Source organism: Centruroides sculpturatus, unplaced genomic scaffold (genome assembly GCF_000671375.1).
Source record: "Centruroides sculpturatus isolate CEXI.00-Female unplaced genomic scaffold, Cexi_2.0 scaffold172, whole genome shotgun sequence".
NCBI classification, from domain to species: Eukaryota; Metazoa; Arthropoda; class Arachnida; order Scorpiones; family Buthidae; genus Centruroides; species Centruroides sculpturatus.
Window position 1 is genome coordinate 615,304 of NW_019385305.1, and position 16,052 is coordinate 631,355.

At 30.4% G+C, this 16,052-nt stretch overlaps 1 protein-coding gene across 1 annotated transcript in view; it reads left to right on the forward strand.

Annotated features, from left to right (window-relative positions):
* The window catches only part of LOC111637407 (type II inositol 1,4,5-trisphosphate 5-phosphatase-like), a 14,045-nt gene extending 10,030 nt beyond the window's left edge, over positions 1–4,015 (forward strand). The window contains exons 4-5 of the mRNA XM_023382889.1: positions 840–964; positions 3,941–4,015. Of these exons, the coding sequence (XP_023238657.1) occupies positions 840–964; positions 3,941–4,015 (200 nt within the window). The remainder of the gene's footprint in view (positions 1–839; positions 965–3,940) is intronic.
* Positions 4,016–16,052: the final 12,037 nt, after the last annotated feature.

Below are 16,052 nucleotides of genomic sequence, written 5' to 3' on the forward strand. Positions count from 1 at the left end.
AGTGCTCAAGTGGTGAATTTAATAATTATAAGTAATTTTTAATTTAGACATTTTCTAAAATTTAATTTGGAATTGGTCATTAAATTTAATACAAGATGGCAGCATAACTGCCTCTAGTCAAATTAATCAATTTCTAATATTTAATTATAGCCTTTACATAGCCCAAGAATTTGGCATATTGTTTGGCGTGTTTATTATATAACGGACTATGGTTGTTGATGTTTATATGTAATATGTCTGAACACAAGTTTGGAAAAATGTTTGATCACAAGCAATGCTAAGATGCTAGCAGAACGAGTGCTGAAAAAAATATCAAAAAAATGTTTCATATTTTTTTGATATTTTTTTGTTTTCTGCAAATCAAATTCGCCTTCCAGGTTGGTTCAATCTGCGAGTGTTGTAGCATGCACACAATCTGGGACTTCCCCTCTCCTCATCACTCATTATGTCACTTGTTAAGCAAGTCATTTTTTTTTTACAATTTGTTTTGCTCGTTAAGTGGGTTTCCACTATATATGTGCACTGATCATAAAAGTTATGTAAATACAGCTACATAAGTTGCATATCAACTTATATGAGATGTATATTGGAATAACTTTCATTTTTTTTATGTTTAATAGTATAATTGTTAAATAAAATCTACAGTATTTAAAATTTATATAATAAATATTTGATATTTTTAGCAATTTTCCAAAAATTGATTAAGGTTTTGCTTTAAAAGTTTTATTTTTAACATACATTAAATTTTTTGGAAAAGATAACATATTAGTTAAAAATGAAAATTTTAAGTAATAGAGAAAATTTATTAAATAAAATGAAATTTCTTAACTAAATTTCAGTAAGTGTTCATTCTGTGGCAGAAGCATTATTACTGTTTCTTGAAGCTCTTGCAGAACCAGTGATTCCATATAGTTCTTATCAAGCATGTTTAGAATGTTCAAATAACTTTGCTCAATGTAAACAGGTAAATTTTTTAGAAAATATTAAATTTTTATTGTGAAATAAATTGAATTTTAAAAATATAAACAATTCGATTTTATAAAATTAGCCATTTGAGTAATAAAAATAAATATGCAGAAGGAATTGAAATTTTATATACATACAAAGAATTCAATTTTCAGTTTTTATATGTGTATAGTCTTTGTTTATTTATGCCATATTTTACAGTGAATATATGTCATAATATATGCATGTATGCATAAAATATGCAATAAATGAAAAATTTATTGCATATTTTATATACAGTAATTCTACTGTATAAATTTTATATTAACTTATTTTACTTACTTAGTCAAATCTCAAAGTGATTAAAATAACTTTAATTAGGATAAGTTAGATTAGGATAAGTTTTGAGTATAAAATTTTCAGTATAACATTCATATTTGTATAATTCTTTGTTAAAACTTATTCAGTTTGAATAAGTTACAGCAGAATTTTATAATAAATATGGAAAAATTTACAATTTATATTATAATTCACTATTTTTTGTTTAATCAATTAAATGTACGAGAGTCAAAGATTATATCAAAATTAATAATGGAAATGATAAATTAAATCAAANACTAACTACAGTGGTACCTTGGTATACGTCCAATCCGGAATATGTCCTATTTGGATGAAACAAATTTTGCTCGGTATATAACTTTTGTTCGGTATACAACTTAATTCAATTATACGCGCCATCTATGAACAAGTAGCACTATCAGTGTACTAGACCAGATTAGACGTTCGCGGTGCCATGGTTTATAACTTTGTTAAATTTCTTCTGATTTTAATTTGTAAGTAAAATTTTATTATTTTTATTAATCATGAATTGCAAAAATGCAAATGAAAAGCAACAGAAAACTAAAAAAATGACTAGAATCATAATGGAACTGGAAAAAGAGATTGTTGAGAAATATGAAGGTGGCACGCATGTTTGAGATTTTAACTGTTGCATACCATGTTCCAAGAACAACGATATCGACAATCGTGAAAAATAAAGACATTATTAAATCTGCTAACGTTGTGAAAGGAGTTAAATCAATTTCTAAACAGAGATTGAAGACATTAGATCTTTTGCTTTGGATAACTGAAAAACAGAGTGCGGCGACATCATATCAGAAGCAATTATTTGCGCGAAAGCTAAAAAGATACATGCTGATCTCATGAAAAATCAAGCAGGAACTAGCCAGGAAAGAGAGGTGTTTAAAGCCAGCCATTTTTTTTACATGAGAACAGATTAATTATTTTTACATTACTTCTTATGGGAAAGGTTGATTTGGTTTGGTATACGTCCTATTCAGTATAAGTTCAAACATCAGGAATGGATTAAGGTTGTATACTGAGGTTCCACTGTATTTTGTTTGTTTTCTAAGACTATCTGAAGAATATGAAGAATGTATTTTTAGTATGGTTTCTGGGTGTGTAGTTGCTTGAATTTGTGCACAAGCTTTTGATATATTATATTTGCTGTTTGGTTATGTTGATGTCAATTTGTGTTAAAAGCTTGCAACTTGATGTGATATGTTGTATAGTCTCAAGCATGATGTTGTATTTCTTACAAGTGCCATCTGTGAACATTGTCTTTTAAGATGTGCTTCCTGTAGTTTCTTGTATTTATGATCTGGTTGTGTAAGACAGTGTTTCTCAAAGTTTTTGATCAGCAGCCCCCCTTTTGCACTTAAAAATTTCAAAGGACACTCTGAAGAATGAGTATGTGTAGAAAACATCCCGAAGGGGGATTAATTTAAATTCAGGAGGAGTTAATTTCTTTTGTTTAATTTCATTGAAACACTCATAATTTTAATAGCAGGTTTATTTTTTAGTATCATTAAAAATTAATAACTTATCTTTGGTACATCTTTGAACAAAATATATATATGTTCTATATATATGAACAAAATATTCATATTCATCTTTGAACAANAGGTTCTTTTCCAAATTAAAAATAATAATATATGATGTTGATAGAATGTATCATACAGAGTGCATATACCAATGCCTAGTGCTATGCTGGATTAGAGTCAAGGTGTAACTATAGAAAACAAATGTTTTGTTTACATACTGTACCATGTATGTATCTGTGTTTAAGTATTTCCTGAGTATTATATGTTTAGTATGGCAGCCTTCTGTAGTGTGATGTATGTGCTGTAAAGTACTATATTATTTTTCCGACTTTTCCAACGATTAACGACACGACTGTGTGCCGGAAATAGCTGTTCCCTAATGGGTACTTTACGCGGATTCACGTTAACGTGCCAGGCCTGGACTTTTAGCATGCACCGAATTAAATAATGACCAAGTTTGTCAATAACAAAATCAACTACACCCAGGTGATCGGTTAACGAACGAATCGGATAACGAACACTTTTGCGAAAGATTTTTATGATCGGACAACGAACATATGTTTGGATAACGAACACTTCACTGAACAAACACAAGAAGCGATGTAAAATAACGAATACCGATTGATCTTCCTTTGTCTTCAGGCAACAATTCAAAACTTTTCGGAGCGCGGGAGACGTTGACATCGATGTTCTACCCAGTATATACTGATCGGATAGTATTCCCCTGAACTTTGAAACTCTCCCTTGTAATTCCAGCCTTTTGTATTTCTGACAGAAACAATTCTTTTACGTTTTCTTCTGAAAATGCGGATTTATGCCGATACCTGCTATTAAAGATCTTTTGAAGAAGTAGGAGGATGTCAGAACAACGGTCTTAAAATGGCATCCAAACCAAGTTGAGGTTAATCTAGGGATCTCTACAATTACAATGCTATTAGTTACTTCTGAAAAATCATGAATAAGACAGAAAAGCAATCGACATTGGATAGATTCTTTAACCCCCACAAACAGAAAAAACATGACTAATAAAAATGCAAGACCGTGTATATATGTATTTTTATTATTACATATGAATAAACGTAGTAAAAAAGTATATACTTTTTTTATNATAGCCGTTACCTAACGGGTACTTTACGTGGATTCGCATTAATGTGCCAGGTCTGGACTTTAAGTGTGCACCGAATTAAATAATGACAAAGTTATTCAAAAACAATCCAATATTTAATAAAAATTCTAGTAATAACTATATACAAAATTTAGTAAAAATCAAATAACAATTTATTCAATGTAAATCAATAAGAATCAACCTGACAAAACTCAAATCAATCTATTTTCTAACTTAACTATTTCCCTTTGGAATTCAACAAAAATTCAAAGACTTAACTTATGTATAATAATTCTTATGAATTAAAGGTCCTAATCGCCATCACAGTATACTAGGAACCTTTTTCCTCAATTCTCAAGATTTCCTCTAATCTTCGATCCACAAATCGAATAACTTCAAAATCACCTTGGAACCTCTTTATCCTATCGGACACCTCTCTCTTGTTTGCTGCTACGAAGCTCACCATGCTCGTTGCTAACAGAAGCTCACCTCGGTCATCTTCACTTGTGGTTTGGTCTTTATACTGTGAGGTGACATCACAATTCTGAGTGAGATCACTTCCCTTATTTACATACTTAATGCTAACAATACCTTTCTTGTTTGCCTGCAGTCTATTTTCCAACAATACTCTCTAACCTTTTACATTATTCTTTTTGACAATTTTTGGGATGTTTTATTCTTTAAGGTTTAGCAAGTTCCTAAGTTGTGCTTGTAGGGTCTCACCCCCTTTTCTCAGTGCAGACTTACTTTTTTCTGCTCGAGAGTGCAAGTGTGCACGAGTTTTATCTACGGCGCTTTTCTCTTGTCGGTGAGTTGGTTTCTCTTCTATTTTTAAGTTTCTAAGGTGAGTGGTGAGGAAACCTTTGTCCTAACAAAACATAAGCCCCAAACAAAAATAGAATAAAAGCAAAAATAAAAATAACTAAAAAATAACGCTCAGACTTGGTTCCTTACAGTAAGAGAATTGTCATTGCTAATTCAGAGAGTAGTGGATACTCTGCTTTCAAACTAAGCCAAAAAGAATCTACTATTTCTAAACAAGAATCCATAGTAAATTTATAAAATATTTGAAAAAAAATTGATCTGTCATTAATTTTTCTGCAACCCCCAAAATATTTTTCACGATCCCCTAATTTTGTCAATGTGGTTCTGGCTGAGATAATTAGGTATTTTCCTTAGAGCTCCTTTCAAGCCCAAGACTGTCTGATGCATTTTGTACACTGTGTTAGATCCAGGTTAAAGTTGTTTGAGTTTAATGGTGTACTGTTTTTGTCTGCCAGAGTTACAGCTTTGTATAATTGCGATGTTTCTTGTTTTCTATAGAAAAACTCAGTGTCTGTATTTGTTTGTAGAACAAACAAATATTTACATATATAACAAATATAATATAACAAATACAAACTTTAGGATATCCGAAGTCTCTTCCTACCTCTTTGAGGAAGAGTTGACATTTCTACAGACTGACTGAGAATCAGTTTGTTTTGTTAATGTTGTTCATATTTTCCTTTAGAGTTGTTCTAGTTTCAAATGTACTGAGTTAATGTATGTTTATATTCAGCTATGTTACTATTGAGTTTATTCTGCTGTTGTGTAGTATTCCTTTATTATTCTGTTTCATTTATGTGTGTTCTGTGAATTTGGCCTGTTTGAATTGTAACTATGTAAATATTTATAGACTATTATTATTATTATTATTATTATTATTATTATATATAATATGATATATGATGTATAATAATAATAAGTATTAAATATATTTAAAAATTGTTTATTGATAGTATGTATTTTAAAATTTATATTATATACTATATAATTCCATGATATATTTTTGCAATGATTATATGATTATGTAAAAAGTATTGAAATCATTTTTTGTAATATTTATATAAAACACGCAAAACATATTCATGGTGTTATTACAGTTGTTGCAAATTTTACGTAAATAATTGATTATCAATTATTGCAACATCTATATGCTTGTTTTAAAGTACATAAGATGTTTTAAAATATCCAGTTTTTACTCTGATTTAATAATTGTATGAGAAGCATTGATTAAACAAGACTGTTTGAAGCTGTCAATTTAAAAAGAACTAATGTTCAGAGAATTATTTTTTTAAGAAACCTCAAAAAGCTAAATTGTATGTGCACACTGAAAGAGTCTTTGTGACAAAACTAAACAATAGGTTGCATGTAGTTTGTTCATTTACTGATGGTGGCAACTGAATTTTTTGCATGGTTTTCACAACAATTTTAAACAACTAAAATGTTTGCATTCACAAAGTATTAATTATTAATACTTTATTTTACTTAGCTTAAGCTAATTGAAGACATTTTTCTCTTTTCATACTCATTACATATTGCCTTATTATTAAGTTTAAATTAAGATTGTATAAATTATGTATATTGAATTAATTTTAATTTACTCAATATTCAATATTTACAACATTATAATGGGAAAAAAGTACAGTTGTTCTATCTAATAAATCACATAGCTGTTCATATTATATTGCAAGTAAATATTTCTTCAGTTAGATCTTCCAGATTCATAAAATTTGTAATTTGTATCATATCAGTTTGTAACATTATCATTTAAAAAAATGTAATTTGTTTATTTGATAATACAACATGTACAAGATTTCTGCAATTTATTGATTATATTAACATTTAATAAAATATATAAACCATAAAATATTTACAGTAGAGCATCGATTATCTGAATGCCAATCACCCAAAACATCGATTAACCGAAAGCATTCTAATTGGACTGTGTCGTGCTGAATCGAACGTTTTTAGTCTAATTGGACTGTGCATGCCAATTTTTAGTCCAATTGGACCAAATTGAACGTGCTGAATCGAATGTTTACTAGATTAACTTCTAAAGTATAATTTTTTTTTTTGTTTTCATATTTTTCACTATATTTATGTTTGTACAAAATAAAGAAATAAATTTTAACGATACAATAGGCACGATTATTATTATAAAAATTTTTGTTAGGCTTAACATTGATGAAAATTCAACGTAAAGCAACATGCAATGGAGAAAAATTTAAACATGGGTTATACTAATATACTATATTAATAATGTATTTTTTCATACATAATCGGTTATTCGAAACATCGATATTTCGAACAACCCCAGTCCTCAATTGATTCAGATAATCGACACTCTACTGTACTTCAAAAAACTTTTCCTATATAGTAATTGAAAGTTTTCTCAAAGCTGCAAGCATTTAAGAAATTTAGTAAATTTCAAAATATTCATTGTACAGTACATACCTTTAATAGCATGAACAATGCCTAGTCTGTAATTTCTCTTGTCACATGCTTCGTATGACATCACTGGAGATGAAACATCAAGGCAGTGGTTTTTAACTATTCAATGTCATTAACTTTCTTTGCATATACTCTGTCCTTTAAATATTTCCCCCCCAAAAATATCCATAGGCATTAGATGTGGGGAGCAAGGAATTTATGGAGTAAGTCCATTGTAGCCTATCTATTGACTGGGTAACTTGTTTAAGAATTTGCACATGTATAATCCTTAATTTGATAGAGTATTGAAAGATGTTTATTCAATGCAAAAACTGAACTGTTTTGGTTAATTTTTATTAAGAATTTTAATTCAGTCAATAAATTGTAATATCCTGTATATCATCAGAACAAACCTTTTTTGAGACTTAAGAATTTGTAAAATAATTTTTTTCAAATTTAAAAAAAAGATTCAATAATTATAGTTAAGTTTTAGCTTATCATAAGTTCAAGAAATCTAAACATTTAAAATATTTTCAATGTTTCTGATTGTAAGATTTAAAAATTTTGATAATTTGGTGATCACTTATAATTTTAATGACTTAATACTGAAAATTATTATTTATTCCAGCTACTATATTCAGTGGTGTTTTGTTGAAGCAGCCTCCTGGAGAAGTACCGAATAATCAATCTGTTTATAAAAAAATAAGTCATCAGCTGGTTGAAAGGAAAAAAGCAACATTTATTTATCATTTTTTAATGAATGATTTTGATGATTGAACCAATAAAATAAGCAATGTTGCACTCTGAATTATCAATGAAATACATTTGCAGTTTTCTATATTATAAAGAAAATTGCATGAAAACAAAGAATAATTTGCAAACTGTTTTGTTTTTTATTTTTTTCCCATTCTCCAAGTGAGAAAAGTATTCTTATATTTTGAAAATTATTATGTAATAATTCTCATTTTTCAAGAGTATGAAATGAACAGAAGAGAGTTTTCTTTTTATGTAGAATTGTTGTAAATAGTTCATTTGTATAGTAAAGTGGAGTTGAAGGAGCTATGTACAAATTAATAAATATGAAATTATATCATAAGATGCACCATTCTATTCAACAACGCATTAGCTAAATCATTGTAAAATGAAAATATCAAATCCAGTTGGATTAAGAGAAATTCAGAAGTTTAACATTAGTCCAAAATCTTTAGATATTGAATAACATTTTATGAGTGATTTTAAACAATATTTTGTTAAATAAGACTGCCATTACAATGATGATACTTAATTTATAGCAGTATAGAACAATGATTCTTGTAAAATTCCTGCATAAGAATTATTATCTGGTGAATTGTATAATGATAACAGAATTTATTTATTTAAATAAAGTGTGTAAATTAGAGATTGATAGACATCGAAATGCAATTTACAGCCAAACTATGTGACAAAAACTTTTTACTTGTCAGATCTGGTTGATGTATTTAGTATGTTACATGATACTGTGATGCAGCATGTATATCTGAATTCATTTAGTATCATTTAGTCTGATGTAAGTATATGACATACTAAAGAATTAATGCATTTGATAAAAAAGTTTAATGTCACAAATTTTGGCTCTTGTTTAGTCCTGTTATCTAAGTAGATTTTAGTTTAATGAAACTTAACACATATATGTAAATCATTGTGTTATAAAATAGATTCAAGCTTTTTATCAATTTTTGAAAGGCAGTGTATATGTTAAACTGCATATCAAAGTAAAATATTTTCTTTCACTGTTATTTATAGGATTTTTTAAAAAGTTTAAAATTTATTTAGAATTTAGATAAGTTTCTACTCTCCATGATCAAAATTTGTTTATAAAAGAAAAACTCTTGTGTATTTCAGATAAATTTGTTATGGAAAAATTAAAGTGATGTTTTCGTAGTTTACTTATACTGAATTGTATTCCACTTATATCAAAATTCATGATATAATACTCAGACACTGATATTAACTAGTGATTGTAATATATTCTATATATATTGTATGTAATTTTAGAATTTTAGTTATGCATGAATATTTCCCTCCATTGAAAACTATATAAAAAAAAATATATATATATAGTTAAGTAAATATGATTAAATGAAATATTTATGATGGTAAGTTTAGTATAAATATTTCTAAATGTTTTTAGAGTTGTGTTAGAAATTATTGGGTAATAAAGAAGTTTTTTTTTTTTCATATTGTATTAAAAACTTGCTGGGTGCAATATTCCATTTTGTGGTTTCATATCATAACTGAATATTTTAGTTATTTTAATTCAAAATCTTGTTGGAAATTGTAAAGTTTATAACAGATTGTAAAGTTTTAAAAAAAGATAATAAATTTTAAAAGTTACTTTTAATAAAAATTTGACTTGTTTTTATGAAATTTATTTGTAGATATACTGAATAATTACGTTTTAATAAATTTTTATACATATTTTTAAAATGAAAATGTCGATAAAATTGAACCTCCAATAACGGTTACCTCTAAACGACAGTCATTCAGCTATTTTTTTAAGAAGGTTGAAGAAAATTGCTTACAGAATAACCTCCAACAATAGCCATTTTTTTAATGATCCGCCAGTGACTGTTGCCCAGAGATTTGATTGTATTTAAATTTTACTTTACTTGTATAACCTGAGCTTATTTGAAATTTTTTTTTATATATCAAACTTTCAATAACCAATAATTCAATATTTGCTAAAATAATACCAAGTTGTATTTGTCATTTCCTTCAATGTAAAAATAACTGGGTAAAAATACTTTATACCAAAATATAAAATATAACAAAAGTATATTTTAGCATATTTTCATAACTAAGCTAAACATCTAAAAGCATATATTAATAGATTTAATTGAATTAATACATTCAGTTTTAATTCAACAAGGTCACACTGGTTTCAAAGTTTTTTCTACTGGTCCTAGCAGTACTTGAAGTCATTTTCCGTAAGGGTGTTTAGTTCGTAGGTTCAACTTTTTTGATGTTTTCCACTATCCCGAAATGATGACCTTTCAACTTGGATTTTATCTTAAGGAGTAGGTAGAAGTCACGGAACTACGTCCGGATTAAATGGAAGTTGTGGGCGCGTGGGTATTTTTTTCTTGGCCAAAAACTCAAATTGATAGCGCTGTGTGAGCAGGCGCATTATCGTGGTGCAGCATCCAATCTTCTGCAATGTCCCTGTGGACTTGCTTGGCCCGTTTTCGTAATCGTTCCAAGACATCTTTGTAGAAGGCCTGATTAACTGTCTGTCCTGAAGGTAAAATTCTTTGTGCACAATTCCACAGCTATCCAAAAAAAAAAAAAAGAGATAAACATCGTCTTTACCCTGGATCTTTGTGCCATCTTAAATACCATGTTTCTCAATAAGGTAGCATCTCCAAGAGCTTGGTTAAATCTGCAAATGTTTTAGTTGCAGATTTCTTGAGTTTCATACAAAACTTGATAGAGAAAAATCTCGAACGACATTATGCTATTTCTTATAAATCTTACACAAACAGAGATTTGTGCACGTTTGACTTTACCGATCAACTTGAAATAGGTCTAAATATGCTGCTAAGATATCTAGCAATATGAAAATACCAATTAATGTTGTGTTAAGCTGCACAGTCATTAAATAAAAAATCAGTACACTTACTTTTGGGACAGACCATGTATAAAAAGCAATTGAGGTGGCTATTGCGAAAGCAAAGGCTTTAGAAGAGGCTTATAAAGTTTTTGAAAGGGAATGTGGGGAAAGGTAGTTGATGAGAATTGCCAAAGCAAGAGATAAGGCTTCAAAAGATTTTACCTCTATTAAACTGATTAAATATGATAAAGGAGTGGTATTACAAGATTAAGAAAGGGTCAAGGAAAGATGGAAAGTATATTTTAGGAATTTATTGAATGAGGAAAACTCCAGAACTTCATACGAGGATGGAGAGGCAAATGAAGGAATGGTGCAATATATTAGCAGAGAAGTGGAAAGGGTGCTTAGGGAAATGAAGACGGGGAAAGCAGTAGGCACTGATCGGATTCCGGTTGAGGCTTGGAAAGGTTTGTGTAAGGAGGGGATTGATATCCTCTGGGACATTATGAAGAAACTCTGGCAGCAGGAGAAGATTCCAGATGAATGGAGGAAGAGTATTCTTGTGCCCGTCTTTAAAGGTAAAGGGGATGTACAGGATTGTGGGAACTATAGAGGTATAAAGTTATCGTCCCATACTTTGAAAATTTGGGAGAAAATTGTCAAGAGAAGGATTACACAGGAATCTGATATTGGAGAGGAACAGTTTGGGCTTTATGCCGGGAAGGGGCAAGATTGATGCTATCTTTGCTTTGAAACAGTTGATGGAAAGGCACAGGGAAATGCAGGAAGATTTGCACATGGTGTTCGTAGATATGGAAAAGGCGTATGATAGGGTACCAAGGCAAGAGATATGGAGACGTTTGAGAGAAAAGAATGTTCCAAAAAAATATGTTAGGCTCATCAAAGAATGTACGAGGAAGTGGAGACTCAAGCGTGGGCACTATAGAAGGGTTCTCCATTAACGGTGGTTTACATCAGGAATCGGCCCTCAGCCCTTATCTGTTTGACCTGATAATGGACGTATTTGTTTGTGACGTGAAGTGTGATGCTCCATGGAGTATGCTGTTTGCGGATGATATTGGGCTGTGTGAACTTCCCAAACCAACGCTGAGAAGAAACTGGATGAGTGGAGGAAAGTTTTGAAAGAAAGCGATATGAGGATTAGCAGTACTAAAACAGTTTACAGTACAGTAGAGCCTCGATTATCCGATCCCCGATTAACCGTCACCTCGGTTAACCGACCGTCCTAGTCAACAAATTTCAAATGTCCGCTAGTGATGTGGCGCTACAATATTTGGCTATGTCTTGGCTACTTTAATATTATTTTTACGTGTTTTAGCTGGCAACACTGAATCGACCATGAAAGGCAGCCAGTATTTAAACGAGGCTTAATTTTCTAATTTTTAACGATACAATAGCGACGATTATTATTTTAAAAAATTTTTGTTAGACTTAACATCGATGAAAATTCAACGCGAAGTAGGTTAATAGTGATATACTAATATACTAATTACATGGGATATAATAATATACTACACTAATAATGGATTTTTTCATACTTTTCGGTTATCCGACTTTTCAATTATCCGACCAACCCCAGTCTCCAATTGGGTCGGATAATCGAGGCTCTACTGTATATGATTGAATGGCAGGGACAAGTGCAATATTAAAATCCAAAATGTGCCGTTTCCTGTGGTTCTGAGTTTTAAGTATCTAGGGGCTTTTGTCGAGATGGGGGAAGGATTGAGCTCGGAAGTGCAACATAGAATTGAATGTGGATGGTTGAACTGGAGGAAGTTGAGTGGTAGTTATGTGACAAGAAAGTTAGCTGCAAACTAAAATATAAATTGTACAAATCGGTTGTTAGACCTACAATGTACAATGTTGTATGGTGCTGAGACATGGCAATCACAAGAGCGCAAGAAAGAAAGATGGAGGTGGCGGAGATGAGAGTGTTGAGATGGATGTGTGGAGTGTCAAGGAAGGATATAATAAGAACGAGTTTATTAGAGGTTCTGTTAAGGTGGGTCCCTTGAGCAGGAAGATGCAAGAATGCAGGTTGAGGTGGTTTGGCCACGTAGAGCGTAGTGCTGAAGATTATGTTGGAAAGAGGGTCGGAAAACTGAAGAGAGGAAGACCAAGGCTGCGTTGGAAAGATAAGGTGGAGGAACACTTGAATCAGAGGAGACTTAAGAGAGAAGACGTCCTTGTTAGGAAGAAACGTATTGGAGAAGAAAACGCCGACCTCATATAAACATGAGAAAAGGTGAAGATGAAGAAGATATTTGATATATAAAGAGCAAAGTTTTGAATTTAAGTAATGAATTAGTGTGCTAAAGCTGTGATGAAAAGTCATAAAGGCCATAATTATGATCTCAGATAGAAAAATCACCATGAAATAAACAACAGATTTCTCATTAAACGAAATATTTGTTTCCATTGTAATCATATAATTTTCTTTTCATTTATTTAGTTTATTACTTTTCGGTTGTTATATATAACAGAGGGAAAGTATGGCAATCGGTCAAAAAATGACCCCCCAAGATGTTTAGATTTTTGGACTTGAAACGTCGAGAAATGCAAAAAAAAGACAAAGAAATTACCCACGATTTTTTAATGTATAGATGTGTTTGTGGGCACGATTTTGTTCTCCCTGTTTGAATCTTAACTACTGTGTTTTTTTTGTCGGAAATTTTTCAGGGGATTGATGCTATTAAATTTTGGTGGTTAAAGGTCGAGGGGGTGGGAAGATAAAGGGGGTCGTGTGTATTTCTAGTAGGGTCAAACTTAATGACGATTTTACTCTTTATTGCATTTACGACTGTTTATAAAACTCATTCCTACCCTTAAGATTAAGCTTTTTGCCATTTTATAATAATTAAAACTGTAAGTTTTTAAAACAAAATATTATAACAGATGGCCACACACGCAGTTTTGAATGCTGCCGAAAAATTTAAGCAACTCGTTGCTTGATTTTTTTTATATAGTGAAAAAAGTTTGTGTCTAAAGTATTTTTTTAATTACTCAAATATTTGACCTTCAATTTGGAGTTACTAAATTTTGAGTTTAATTTTAATCCACCTTCGGGAAAAGGCTTGCCATCGCTACAGCTATACCCTATACCAGTGTTTCCCAACCTTTTTTGTACTATGCCCCACCTAAGCCTTTCTAAAATTCTTATGGCCCCCCTAACATATACAGCAGCTATACGGTTAACGTAAACTCTAGACGAGTTCATTTTCGAATTGGCCCCTGTGGGGCGTGGGCCCCACGTTGGGAAACACTGCCCTATACTGTACTTAGCAGGTAATCACGATATTACAAAACTAATTGCAATTCGCCATTATCATGATTAATCTATCAAAATATATAATTATATATATATTTCTATAATAACTATTTTCGAATAAAAAAAGTTATAAATTATCAATAAAATGCAATTTTACAGGCTTTGAAATCAAAATTAAGCTTCAAATATTGTAATTATTATTTTGAATTAGTGTGTTATCTATTTTTATTTAATTAATTAGTGTATTAGTTTGTTATCCAATTAAAACAATAGGAATCAACTAATAAAAACTAATAGGAAATTCTAAAGGTACTTTATTGGTTTTTAAGGGGAAGTAAAAACCAATTGAAACCAATAAAATTTTTATTAGTATTCTGTTGATTTTTATTGAAACAATCAAACTAATAGGCACCAATAAACAATTCTACCCTAAATATGCTACTAGTTTATGAAAATTAATAGAATTTCATAGCTAATTTTTATTTGAATGACTAAAACGATTAACATTTACGGACGCCATGTATAGATTATTTCCAATTTTGAAAATTTATTACTCGATGAATCTGCAGGTACAGTACATTCATGAAACAGACACGAACTGAAGAGAAACTCAAAAAGTTTATCATCACACAAAGAAATTATTCAAGTTCAATGTGAGCACCATGAGTATCTCAAAGACCACGCCAAAGGTCCTCAAGATTGGGGCGATTGAGGTACGATCTCACATGAGGTGGAGTCCATCTTCTTGGAACACATGTTCTAAATATTCTCTTCCAATTGATGCTGCACAATGTGTGGCGAGAGGTTGAATATCAGTTCTATATCATTCGAGCTATTCGCGGCGTTAAACTTGAATACAGTGGTACCAAAGGATACGAAATTAATCCGTTCCGAAACTGAGATCGTATCATGAAAATGTCGTAAGGTGGATCATCTTTTCCCATACGATTACATGTAAAACCAAATAATTCGTTCCAATGCGAAAAACATACTCAAATTAAAGCCAAGTAATACATTAAAAAAAAAAAAAAATAACTGTAGTAAGAAAAACAAATGAAAAATGCGAACTAATGTAACGTCGTATGGTGAGTTTTTGTTCGTATCGTGGAGCAAAAATATGTTCGAATTTCATGTCGCATCCTGAAAATTTCGTATGCTGGGGCGTTCGTAACCTGAGGTACCACTGTAGTTACTTTCTGTATATAAATAACTTTTTTGAGTTACTCTTTCAGCTCGTGTTTCATATATGTGCCTTGCAGACGCGCCGATTAATAAATTTTCAAAACGGGAAAGAACATTTACGTACAACCTGTATTTGAATATTTGTAAGGGCATCTAGGAACTAAAAATCATATAAATAATTATGAAAATCATATTTCAGCTCATTTAAGAGCATGCTTTTATAGATGGGTCAAAGGCAGCTCTGTATTTTGCAAAGTAAATAAGAAAACTTGCTATTTAAGCAACTCGTTGCTGGATTTTTTAACTTTTCCGGAAACATTTAAAACTGCATGTAGTTCTGTTTGTCATGATATTTCGTTAAAAACTTTTATATTTTTAATTATTATAAAATAGCAAAAAGCTTAATTTTGAAGGTAGGGCGAGTTCTATAAAAATTATAAATGCTAATAAAGAGTAAAGCTTGTCTCTTAATTTCACGTATTTCTAATTAAACAGAAAACTTTTTTAAAGCTCCAAAAAACTGCATAGTATTTATAAGTTTATAATTGGTAAAAAATCTGGCAGTCAAGTATATAAACTTTATGAAGTATAACGCGTGTCATTGCTGATGTTATGTAGGATATACTGTAATTGACTAAAAGTTCTTTTTATTTTACTGGTTTTCTATTTAAATTTTAATAGAAAACACAGATTTTTATTCCAGACATAAATGATTAATTATTTTATAATTAATTAATGATATGGTTAACGTATTAATAATGACAGTCATTAATTGGATGATTATCAGGACGTTCTGACAAAATACCT